This window comes from Pteronotus mesoamericanus, unplaced genomic scaffold, assembly GCF_021234165.1.
Source record: "Pteronotus mesoamericanus isolate MK-2021 breed Mesoamerican mustached bat unplaced genomic scaffold, CSHL_Meso_final contig_82, whole genome shotgun sequence".
NCBI lineage: Eukaryota > Metazoa > Chordata > Mammalia > Chiroptera > Mormoopidae > Pteronotus > Pteronotus mesoamericanus.
In genome coordinates this window covers 8,806,899-8,820,353 of record NW_026555265.1, presented here as the reverse complement: position 1 = coordinate 8,820,353, position 13,455 = coordinate 8,806,899, and the positions used below count along the sequence as shown (strand labels likewise).

Below are 13,455 nucleotides of genomic sequence, written 5' to 3'. Positions count from 1 at the left end.
AGGTCCCAAGGTGCTTACTTTGAAGGGGACCACAGCATCATTGTCCTATGCACAATGTTTCTTGTATCTTGTATCTTCCTCAATAAATGTCTATTTTTCATATTACATGGCTGGATACCTTCTGGACAGATCTCATATATGAGGCTCAAATTTTCAACCAAAATTTTAAAAAATTCTGTTTCTGGTGTCAAAGGTCCTGCATTTTGCCTTCTGCCATTATCTATTTCAGACTCCATTTTTATATTAAAATGAATCTGATAAACAAGTTTAATTCCAACACCTATGTTGATAATAAAAATAATGGGTCTTAGCAGCAATATCTTTAAAGTGCCATTTATTAGTACTCCATACTGTCAACTGGATATCATTGTCTACATATAAAATGTTCAGTAAATTATCCTTAAAATAAAATATGAAATTCATACCTTCCTCCTTCAAGTTCCTGAACTATGTGTATGTATGTGTATGGGGAGGAGAAATAGGTATTTCCCTTAATAGGAAGGGATGATGTCAGAAGAATCATATTCAACTTAGTTATCTTATCATGTGCTTCTCTGCCTTTGGATTTCACAATAAATTAACAAATAAGAATCAGGAAACATAATACCTGATACTTTATTTTTAAACAGAAAGACACTATTACTATAAAAAGGACTATTATAACCAGATCAATAAAAGAAACTATGACAAAGAAAACATGAGATAGAAACTTCATTGTGAGGTCACAACACAAGATCTTACCTGTGTAGCTACAATTCTGCAAAAATTTTAAGTTCATTTACATATTATTACTCTAAGTAAAATTAACTATTAAAAATAATAGCAACTACCCCTGAATCCTTGCTTAATGCTGGTACTCATTATAATAAACTCTTAACCACATATATTAATTCTTTAAAGCTCTGACAGATTCAATAACTTTCCCAAGCACACATGTTTTTATGAAGCAGAACTAGGATCTTAATCTATATGTGCTGCTCAAAGCCTTTGCTCTGAGCCACTAGACTACTGTGGACGAAGTAATTTAAATATACCACAGAAACCCTCATACCTCCTTTTGGTTATATTTAATAGCAAGTTTTAGACGACTTAAATTCATTCTTTCTTCTAGTAATCCCCGTTTGTCAAGAGGCTCATCACTAGATGTATGGTTTAGAATAACTTCTAATTCGCGTGAATTCCGGGCTTGTGCAAGCAAATCTTTAGCGAACATTTTACATTGCCGGGCTAGCTCTTCGTAATCAGTCCTGCAAAATGCAATGATCGATTATTAGAAATGTCACTTCCACTTTCTAACTAAGCTAATTTCACTAGAAAACTTTTACTCAGTAAAATTTTAGTTCTGATAGTGGTACACAAAATCTGAAGTCATTTCGTGCTGACAGTCGAAGGAAACTACTGGTACATTAATGCTCCACAGCTTTGGGGAAACTGTAACACAATTACATTTCTGGTGTTCGCACTGATAATCTTAGATAAGCACAATGTTTCCTTATATATATACTGATATTCCTAAAAATTCTAATAATATTTGTCAACCAGTTCTTCACTTAACCCATTTGCCCTTATTCTCCATGTTTAGTATAAAACTTCCTTTTATATTACTTAACAATAGAAAATCATATGTCAATGGTATCTAATACATATGTCTCCACCTTCCCAGCACCACTTTCCCCTGTCCCCCCTCCCCTTATATAATTTTTTAAAAAGATTTTATTTATTTGTTTTTAGAGAGGGGAAGGGAGAAGGGAAGAGAGGGACAGAAACATCAATGTGTGGTTGCCTCTCATGCACCCCCTACTGGCGACCTGGCTCACAAGCCAGGCATGTGCCATGAATAGGAATTGAACTGTTGAGCCTTTGGTTTGCAGGTTGGCACTCAATTCACTGAGCCACGCCAGCCAGGGCTATTATGTAGTTTTTAACAAAACCTTTTTTCAATAATAGTCTACAACATATTTATTCTACTTCTGATATTAAAATAGTATTTTGATTAAAGTGCTCATTGGAACAAAAATCAAGTTAGAAAAATACTGAAACATGCCTAGTAAAGAGTTCTTCTTTTGAATCGCTATTCCTTGAAACTTAGAATTTAACTGTTTGTTAAAGGTAGGCCCAAATCAATTTGTAAGGAATTAAGAAGTTATAGCAGATAATCCTTTTTAAAATTGTCAGTTATATTAAACATGTCTGAGTATAACAATTTAAGAAAAAAGTTAGAAATGAACAATTATGAATCAATTGAACTTCAGAATTTTTTTTCCTTTTTTTCCTTAAAGTGAAAAGAAGGGAAAATAGGAAGATTTCCCATTGATTGACATTTCTATACAATGGGGTCTTCCATGAAATGGCTGCATAAAATTACAACTCGAAAAGTTAAAAACTCTTTCTTAGGAGTTAACATTTTTGTCATCCATTCTTTGCATTTACTATGTAACCAAAATACCTAAGAATAAATAGTTTGATTTCTTTAACAAATGAAGTATTACCTGCTTCTTAGTCTAGGAATCTAATTGCAGATGGGAACATTCATCAAAAGTGTATGTTTTTACAAAGATACCTCACCTTTAGATAAAGACTGTAAAACCACTAGGTTCAAAGGTAACATCAACATATTTTATATACATAATTTGTTTAATCTCTAATACATTACTGTAAAACTAACAAGTGACAGTTTAGATAGTAAACGGGAAGCAAGGAGTCTTCCTTCCGTCCTAGCAACAACTCTCCTCCTATTTTCAATGTCAACTCTGTTCCTGATTAGCTGTTGATATCAGTAAAACATCTAACCTCTACAGATCACATACCCTGTCTAGAAAAACAAGAGACTATAGAAATGATTCTATGACCACTTCAAAATCTAACTTTATTAGTCTATGATTACAATATAATCACAGTGGTTGTTTCCATTTTGAAAGGAGTTGAATAAATTCTATTTAACATGGTAACTCAGAACTCCAATTATGAGATGATAATAGAAAGTTAATCATATTTAAGAGGAATAATTTATTAACAGCCTCATGTGCTAATAAAATTAAAAGCATCAACAAGTTACATTTTAACCATCTTATCTCCTCATCCAAATATATACTTTATGTTATTTCAAGTTGAAAAAATTTTAGTTTATGCAAATTAAAATATCGTAGTTCCAAACTTGAAAACTTATAAACAGGTATTTTTTTAAAAGTTCTATATACACTATATATACTACTGTAAAGGCAAAAGAAAATTGCAAGCTTCTTTTTGCCCTTCCATCCAGTAAGTAGAAGTTTGAATTTTCCCAATCTTATCAAACCACTGGAGGAGAGCAATGTAAGACATGGGCTTCACCATCACAGGGATGTGAAAGGAAAGGTGGAGACTGGCAAGAAATCTTGATCAAGTCTTTCTTCCTTGGAGGGCACCAGGGATACTTTAATATAAGAGAAAGACTCACAGCTTTTCCTAAAGTTTACAAATGTAATTTTCTAAAAAAAAACTGTTTACATGTCTAAGTTAGTAGTTTAGGAGGCTGCTTTTTCCAAGTCTTTTACCCTCCAACTTAACTCTCTAGGAGAAATGGTAGCAGTGATTCCTTGGGTATGCAAAATGCCAGAACTACATGTAACTCTTCATTTCAGAAAAGATGTCTAAATGTTATGCTTCTCCTAATAGAAACTCTCACCAAACAGTGAACAAACAGTGAAAAAGGACTAGGTCTCTATGTGTGGAATAGGCCCAACATACAAAAAGAATCCTCTTTGTTTCTGAGAGTTATGAAGAATCATACTTCAAGGATAATTATAGAATGTGGGGATGAGGGGAGATAGGACCAAGAACAGTTATAATTTTATTCTTGCTTAAGGATGCCACCCCCACTACTCTTCACACTGCTGTAGGATTCCTTTGGCAATGTTGAACAAGCAGGGATTTAAGGATGGTGCAAATAGGGGCAGAAAGCAGATGGGCAGGAGTGACCTAAATCATACCAGGGTCTATTTGCTAAGGGAGAAGGAAAATCCCAAGAAGGTGGCAGCAAGGCCTGGTCGTCTTGGATCAAATGTAAATAAATATTCTGAAAAAAATAAGATATAATTTATAATTTTCATTCATTCCCACCTGAATTCCACCTCCACAAGGCTTAGTTCCTTTAAATCAGCACTAAGTTCAAATGCTCTCAGAATTGGATCCTCCTCTGTTAACATTATTAGAGCTGGACTGGCCAAACAACGATATATATCAAGACGAAACCTGTGATAAAATTTGATTCCATAACGTAAAAGAAAATTATTACATACGTGAGATAAGTATTGTTAACTCACAATTTTCATAAACTTAAAATTATAGTATTATAAAATCAATAGAAAGTAAAAAATATACTTATTAAAAGATAATTTGCATAACCAGAAGAAGATTTAAATATTTTGAGATAAGAATATTGGAAAATTTTATATGTATTGCTTTTAAGGAAATTGTTTTAATATTTCTCTTCATAGATTCAAAACATTGCATTCTTCAATACAATTAAACATTTTTCTATTCCTAAATCCAACATTATTTTAAGTAAAATGCTAATAATTTTGATTATTAAATTTTTCCTTCTCCAATAATAAGACTAATGTGCTAAGTATATATGAAACATGACTCATTCAACCAGGTTATTTTTTAAAGATGTTTCAAATCTTAATGAACAAACTGAACTAACAAGCAAAATAGAGACAGGCTCATAGAAAGCAGGATGCCAGCTATTGGGAGGGGGAGGTGAGGGAGTGGAGGGATCAAGCAAAAAGGAAAAAGGACTCATGGACATTAACAACAGTGTGGTGATTGTGGGGGGAGGTGGATATAATAGGGTTAATTGGTAATGGAAAAAATAGAGTAATAAAAATTAAACGAAAAAATGAAGTCATGTATTTATACTTAATCTAGCAAATAGTTTACTCCCTTCACCTTTTGTTAACCAATGTTCATTTTCAATATCTAAATAGAAACCAATTCAGAAAAATTCTGCTGTAATTCTTTCATTTATAAATATACAACGCTTAATATGTAAATTTTGTAGATGATAATGTATATTTTTCTTTTAAATATAAATTTAATACATGCTTGTTTTTTTAAGAAAGCAAGTAGTTTAGAAAGAGGATGCTCTAATTACTTGAGTGATAATAATCTGTCAATGTTTGTTCATCTGTTATAACAAATGCACTACACTAGTGAGAGGTAAGTAGCAAGTATGGGGAAACTCTCTGTACTTTCTGCTCAATTTTGTTAAGCCTAAAACTGTTCTAAAAATACAGTTCATTAATAATTAAGAAACCATCCACCAAAGAAGAAGTTACAAGAGAAATTAGAAAATATCTTAAGTACACTTACTAGAAAGGAAGCAAAATCTAAAATCAATAAGATAAATTTCTAACTTAAAAAGCTAGAAAAAGAACAAATCAGAAGATGGCAGCAGAGTAGGTGGAAGTTACACTCATTTTCTTCCAGACCTAAACTGGATTTTACAAATAAATTATAGAACAATCAACCTAAATAACCAACTGAAGACTAGCTAAGCAGAAGTCTTATAACCAAGGATTTACAGAAGAAGCCACATCAAGACTGGTAGGAAGGGTGAAGATGCAAAAAAGTGATGCCCCCAGTTTGGTAGGTGAGAATCTGGAGGGATATCTCAGTTGCAAATGTTCCCCATGAGACACATGGGGTCCCCATCCCACATTGGGCTCCCCAGCCTGGAGCAACAGAGCCAAGAAGAGGTGCCCATTAACACTGGCTGTAAAAATCAATGGGGATCCTGTCCACCAGGGAGAGATGGGATACTGATAGAAACTCAAGTGCCCTCTAAAAGGGTTAGCACACAAAATCTCATTCACAGCCACTCACACTGGGCTCCAGCAGAGGGAGTGTGGATCAGAACAAACTTGAGTCTTGCAAGGACAGACTGGACTGTGTGGCTCCAGAAAGAGAGCTAAGAGGACAGCCACCAGAGTCCCTCACCTGCACTGTCCACAGACACCATCATTCCTGCGGCAAACACCCTTCTCCAATTTGCACTGGCCTAGCAGGACTGTACAACCCCACCATCTTGGTACCCCTGTAGCCCAGCCTACCTCACTACCTCCAAAAAAGTTTGATGCCTAAGCCTGTGGTATAGACTTTCATGAAGAGATATTGAGGGCACATTCAAAGACAATCAGAGATAGAGTTGTGAGGCTCTGCATCAGAGACTATTTTCCCTCTCCACCTAGTGCAGGCCAGAAGTCAGTTCCATATCAGCCTGGACTGCCCTGCTTATCACAGCCATAGTAGTCCCATGGTTCACATCCTATTACCATAGCCAGGTACCAGCCTAGGGTTCCCCCGACAGCTTCCCACACAGCCAGAGTAGCCTCTTCTGGTCCCTCATAGGAGATCTACTAACCCCATCAATAGAGAACCATTAGCTCCACCACCATGACTCCTGGTGGCCCTGCCCTGCTGATCATGTCATCCACAGTACCGTCAGCCTGCCATAACCAACTTGGTTCCTTGGGGCAGAAGACTCTCCACTAGATCCAGGCAGACTACAGAAGGAACTGAGTTGTTTGGCTTTTGGGTGAGACCATTTTTTCTTGAGGACACCATTCTTCCCCAGCTCATACCAGATCAGCATACCATTCCTGTGCAGAGCTCTCCCTTCACACAACCAAACCTTGATCTATATAGGACTGATGAACACTGCTGGCCATACCTTGGTCTGCGTAGGACTGATAAATGCTGCTGGCCACATCTTGAAGAATCCCTGAGACATGGTCCTTCCACAAAGGTCCATGGGCACAAAGCAGCTGGTAGCTAATTTTGGTGTGCCCGGAGACTGTTGCTGGGTGACTTCAAACCCAACACTGGCACCAAGTTTGAATCTCTATCAATCTGATGAACACTGCTCACCCCCGTCTACCTGTTAACTCACTGAGAGCCTCCTTCAAGCTACTAGTGTACCGCCAGAGGCCCTTTCAGTATCTGAGCTTACCAGACAGCTAATGGATGAGGGCAGATCTCATGGAGCTTTGGGCCTTTTGCTGATCTGCCCTCAAGTTTGGTACTGGTGGAAATGGGCCTTGTTGTGCAGTGAGGCTCCTCCCATGAACACTGAGACCCTGCAGAGGCAGCTACAAACTGTGGGTCATGTTGTATCTCCAAACATGTAGCCCAGAGTTTGTCACTGGCAGTGCCTGCCATCTACCAGCACTGGAACCCCTCTCAATGGGCCCCAGAAACAACACAATCAGTGGTTCAGACCACATCAGGGCACCATAAGCAGCACACACAAAGGAAGATCTCAGAAGACATTTGACCCTGTTGGGGCAAATTCAGCTTTGTGAAGCCAGTCCCTGCACAGCACCTATGCACTGCATTCTGGATTGATCCTCATAGCCAGCTGAAGGAGCAACCTCAACCATGGATGAGCCAAGAGCAATCAGTACTCAACTACTGATACAACAGGACAGCTCACATAACCTACACAAAAAAATGGCAGCACTTATTTGGGAAATTAGAAAGATCACTCTTCTGAGCCCCACAACACACCTACTACATAAGACCACCATACCAAGGCATGGAACATCTACCTAATACCTATAAACAAACAGAGAAAAACAGCCTAAGTGGGGAGAGAAAGAAACACACCCCAAATGAAAGACAGGAGAAATTCCCAAAAAACAACTAACTGAAATAGAGGCAAGCAAGCTACAAGATACATAGTTCAAAACAATGGTTATGAAGATGCTCAAAAAACATAGTGAGAACTTCAAGAGCATGAAAAACAACACAGAAACCATAAAAAAGAACCAGCCAGAAATGAAGAATACAATATCTCAAATAAGGAATACACTAGAAGGGATCAATGGCAGACTACGTGAAACAGAGTACCAAATCAGTGTTTTGGAAAACAAGGTAGTAAAAACCACCCAAACAGATCAGGAAAAAAAAAAAGGATTTATAAAAACTGAGGATAGTCTAAAGGACCCCTGGGACAATATGAAGCATAACAACATCTGCATCATAGGGGTTCCAGAAAAAGAAGAGGAAAAGCAAAGAATCAAGAACATATTTGAAGAAATAATGGGTGAAAACTACCCTAACCTGATGAAAGAAAAAGACACAAAGGTCCAGGCGCACAGAATCCCAAACAAGATGAACACAAAGAGGCCCACAACAAGACCCATCATAATTAAAATTAAAAAGGATAAAGATAAAGAGAGAATCTTAAAAGCAGCAAGAGAAAGACAGTTACCTACAAGGGAGCTCCCAAATGGTTCTCAACTGACTTCTCAACAGAAACATTCGGACCAGAAGGAATTGGCATGAAATATACAAAGTGATAGAAAGCAAGGACAAACAACTAAGAATATTATACCCAGCTAGGCTATCATTCAATTTGAAGGTAAAATAAATAGCTTCCCAGACAAAAAACAAATTAAAAAAACCCCTAAAATTCATTACCACCAAACCTATATCCTAATAAATGTTAAAGGGACTTCTTTAAGAAAAAAAAAGGAGGAACATAGCTACACATAATAAAATGACAATATATACATACCTATCAAAAATCAATAATTACGTTAAATATAAATGATTTAAATGCTCCAATTAAAAGACAATGGATAGTTGAATGGATAAGAAAACAAGACCCATATATATATATATACTGTCTACAAGAGACCCACTTCAGAATGAAAAATACACACCAACTGAAAGTAAAGAGATGATAAAGGATGTATCATGAAAATGAAAACACGAAAAGCTGGAGTAGCAGTAATTACATCAGACAAAATAAATTTTAAAAAGAAGTATATAAAACGAGATAAAGAAGGACATTACATAATGATAAAGGGATCAATCCAACAAGATGATATAATCCTTGTAAACATTTAAGCCCAACATAGAAGCACCTAAATATACAAAGCATATCTTGATGGACATTGAGGGACTAAGTATGTAAAGCAAATTTTGATGGACATTGAGTGAGAGATCAACAGTAATATCATCAGAGTAGGAGATGTAAGCACTCCATTGACATCAATGGATAGATCATCGAGGTAGAAATGAACAAGGAAACAGCAGTCCTAAACAACAAACTAGACAGGTGGATTTAAGTCATATCTTCAGAGCATTTTACCCCAAAGCAGCAGAATATACATTCTTTTCAAGTGTACATGGAATATTCTTTAGGATAGACCACAAGTTAGGACACAAAATAAGGAATGGTAGTAAACCAGAAATCAACTACAAGAAAAAAACTGAAAAACACACAAACACAGATAGGCTAAATAACAAGTTAATATACAATGAGTGGGTCAACAATGAGATCAAAGAAGAAATTATTTTCCCTTTCATTGATACTAATGAAAATGAACATGCAAAGACCCAAAAACTATGGGACACAGCAAAAGCAGTCCTAAGAGGAAAATTCTTAGCAATACAGGCCTACCTCACCAGGCAAAGAAAAAAAATCTCTATCAGTCTAACCTTACACCTGAAAGATGTAGAAAAAGAACAACAAAGCTGTGATAAGGAAGGAAGTAATAAAGGTTAGATTAAAAATAAATGACTAATTTAATAAATACAGACTAAAAAATTACACCTGAAAGATCTAGAAAAAGAACAACAAAGCTGTGAGAAGGAAGGAAGTAATAAAGGTTAGATTAAAAATAAATGACTAATTTAATAAATACAGACTAAAAAATTACAAAAGACAAATGAAACCAAGAGCTAGTTCTCTGAGAAGATAAACAATTGACAGACCCTTAACCAGACTCATCAAGAAAAAAAAGGACCCAAATAGATTCAATCAGAAATGAAAGGAGAAAAGTAACAACTGACACTACAAAAATACAAAGGATTATAAGAAAATACTATGAACAAGTATATGCCAACAAATTGGATAATCTGGAAAAAATGGATAAATCCTAGTAACATACAATCTTCCAAAACTGAATCAGAAAGAGTAAGAGAATATGAATAGACAGATTTCAACTAATGAAATGGAATCAGTAATGAAAAAACTCCCAAAAGCCCAAGGTGGTGTGGTTCAATTGATTGGAACATTGTCCTGTACACCCAAAGGTTGCAAGTTCAATGTCCAGTCAGGACACATACCCAGGTTGTGGGTTCGATCCCCGGTTGGGATGTGTGTTGAGAAGGCAATCAGTTGATGTTTCTCTCTCACATTGATGTTTTTCTCTCTCCCTCTATCTCTCCCCTTCATCTTCTCTCTCAATGAAGAATGTTCTCAGGTAAGGATAAAAAAAAAACCATCCAAACAAATAAAAACTCTGGATGGCTTCACAGGGGAATTTTACCAAATATTCAGAGAAGAACTGACACCTCTCCTTCTCAAACTATTCAAAAAAATTTCTAGAGGATACAAGGCTCCTGAGCTCATTTTACAAGGCCAGCATTATCCTAATTAATTCCAAAACCAGATAAAGACACTATAGAGAAGAAAATTATAGGCCAAAATCACTGATGAGCATAGATTCTAAAAATTTCAATAAAATATTAACAAACTGTACCTAGTAATACATTAGAAAGATTCTACACCATTATGAAGTAGGATTTATTCCAGGAATGCAAGCTTGGTACAATATTCACAAATCAATAAATGTGATATACCACATAAACAAAATGAAGGATAAAAACCACATGAGCATATCAATAGAGGTAGAAAAAGCATTTTATAAAATCCAGCACCCACTTATGGTAAAAACTTTTAGCAAGGTGGGCACAGAGGGAACATAACTCAACATAATAAAGGCCATACATGACACACCCACAGCCAACATCATACTCAATGTGTAAAAACTAAAAGCATTTCCCGTAAGATCAGGAACAAGACAGGGACGTCTGTTTTCAACACTGTTATTCAACATACTACTGGAAGTCCTAGTTACAGCAATCAGATAAGAAAAAGAAATAAAAGGCATCCAAATTGGATAGGAGGAAGTAAAACTGTCATTATTTGCAGATGACATACAGAAAAAACACTTGATAAAATCCATCACCAAATTAGGATAAAACTCTCAGCAAAGTGGGAATAGAGAGAACATACCTTAAAACAATCATAGCCATATATTACAAACCAATAGCTAACCTTAAGAATAACTGGAGTGGATGAGGAAAGACTAATAACACACAGGCAATATTAATGAAACAGGAGAATGCAATCTTCATAGGCAGAAACTGGGAGGTGAAATTTCTAACTTCAACTTGTAACTGACAGCCATTGGTGAGACTTCAGTTTCCAACCTAACAGTCACATTTCATTTTTTAAAATTCACTGGGTGACACTGGTTAATAAAATTATCTAGATTTCAGGGGTAAAATTCTATAATACATCATCTGTATATTGTACTGTGTGTTTACCACCCCAGGTCAAGTCTCCTTCCATCAACATTTATCCCCTTTACCTTCTTCTACATCCCCCTATCTCCCTTTCCCTCTGGTAATCACCATATTATTGTCTATGTGTATGAGGATTTTTTTGTTTGTTTAATCCCCTCTCCTTCTTCACCCAGCCCCTCATCCCCCTTCCCTTCTGACAGCTGTCAGTCTGTTCTCTGTATCTATGAGCCTAGTCTCTATTTTATTTATTTTGTTCAGTATATTCCACATAAAAGTGAAATCATAAGGCACTTGTCTTCCTCTGACTGGCTTATTTCACTTAGCATAATTCTCTCTAGATCCATCCATGCTGTTCCAAGAGGTAAGATTTCCTTCTTTTTTATGGCCGACCAGTATTCCATTGTGTAGATGTACCACAGCTTTTTTGTCCACTCATCTACTAATGGACACATGGGCTGCTTCCAAATCTTGGCTATTGTAAATAATGCTGCAATGAACACGGTGGTGCATATATTCTTTCATATTAGTGTTTTGGGTTTCTTAGGATATATTCCCAGAAGTGGAGTCATTCGGTCTTAGGCAGTTCCATTTTTAATTTTTTGAAGTAACTCCATACTGCTTCCACAATGGCTGCACCAATCCGCATTCCCAGCAATAGTGGATGAGGGTCCCCTTTTCTCTATATCCTCTCTATATCCTCACCAACTTATTGCTTGTTGATTTATTGATGACAGCCATTCTGACAGGTGTGAGGTGATATCTCATTGTGGTTTTAATTTGCATTTCTCTGATGATTAGTGATGTTAAGCATGTTTTCATATGTCCATTGGTAATCTGAATATTCTGTTTGGAGAAGTGTCTATTCAGGTCCTTTGGCCATTTTTTAACTGGATTATTTTTTCTTTGATGTTGAACTTTATGAGTTCTTTATAAATTTTGGAATTTCAACCCCTTATCAGATGTATCATTGGCAAATATGTTCTCCCTTTGGGGGGGGGCTGTTTTTTCATTTTGTTGATGGCTTTCTTTGCTGTGCAAAACCTTTTTAGTTTGATGTAGTCTAATTTGTTTATTTTTTCTTTTTTTCCCCTTGCCCAAGGAGATACATCAAAAAATATATATATTGCTACAAGAAATGTGTGAGATTTTACTGCCTATGTTCTCTTCTAAGACTTATATAGTTTGAAATCAACCATTTAAGTCTTTAATCCCTTTTGAGTTTATTCTTATGTATGGTGTAAGAAGGTGGTCTAGTTTAATTTTTTTGTATGTATCTGTCTAATTCCCCAACACTATTTATAGAATAGACTCTCTTTACTCCATTGTATGTTCTTGCCTCCTTTGTCAAAATTAATTGACCATAAAGGTGTGGGTTTATTTCTGGTCTCTCTATCCTGTTCCATTGATCTATAAGTCTATTTTTATGCCAGTATCATGATGTTTTCATTAAGGCATCACATTTCTAACCAATGAGAATATTGGCCATTAAGAAGCAGAGGTAGAACATCAAACTGATTTTTATTAGTTCTTTAGAGAGGAGGAGGATTAGAACTGGTCAAGAGACTTCCTACCAAAATTAAAGTTAGAAGTTATACAAGGATTTTAACATTTATTCACACATTATTTGTATAACTAAAATAAATATAAAGAGCATATTTATTAAAAGTATCTTTATCAAAAAGATAAAAGAATTTCATATTCTTAATATTACTCTCAATGCCAATATCCTATGTGTCTTGGTAGATATGTACTAGATTTTATAAATTCAATTGCTTTCAGGGGTGAACTGGGTAATAATATGAGTAAAACTGAGTGTACATGAGGCTTACAGGCATTCAAATTCAAAATTATAAAAAAAACATTGTGCAGATTAAACAAAGCACTTCTGCAAATTAAATTTAACTGGCTGTCCCTTACTTTGCTATCTCTCTCAATTTCAGTGTTTCTCAACACTTTAAATTTGCCTTCCTTTAAATAAGATATCAAATCTTCCTTAAAGTTATTTGAGATTTCACATCAAATAAAATTTTGATACTAAAACCAAATCACAGCAATTATATCACTGAAAATATTTTTCTAAACTCAAAGACC

The 13,455-nt window shown here is 35.7% G+C and overlaps 1 protein-coding gene across 1 annotated transcript in view; it reads right to left on the bottom strand.

Moving 5' to 3' along the window:
• TRPC1 (transient receptor potential cation channel subfamily C member 1) overlaps positions 1–13,455 on the bottom strand; it is a 72,334-nt gene that overhangs the window by 32,957 nt on the left and 25,922 nt on the right. The window contains exons 5-6 of the mRNA XM_054585154.1: positions 4,099–4,230; positions 1,052–1,247 (exon numbers count right to left, since the gene is read on the bottom strand). Coding sequence (XP_054441129.1) covers positions 1,052–1,247; positions 4,099–4,230 — 328 coding nt within the window. The remainder of the gene's footprint in view (positions 1–1,051; positions 1,248–4,098; positions 4,231–13,455) is intronic.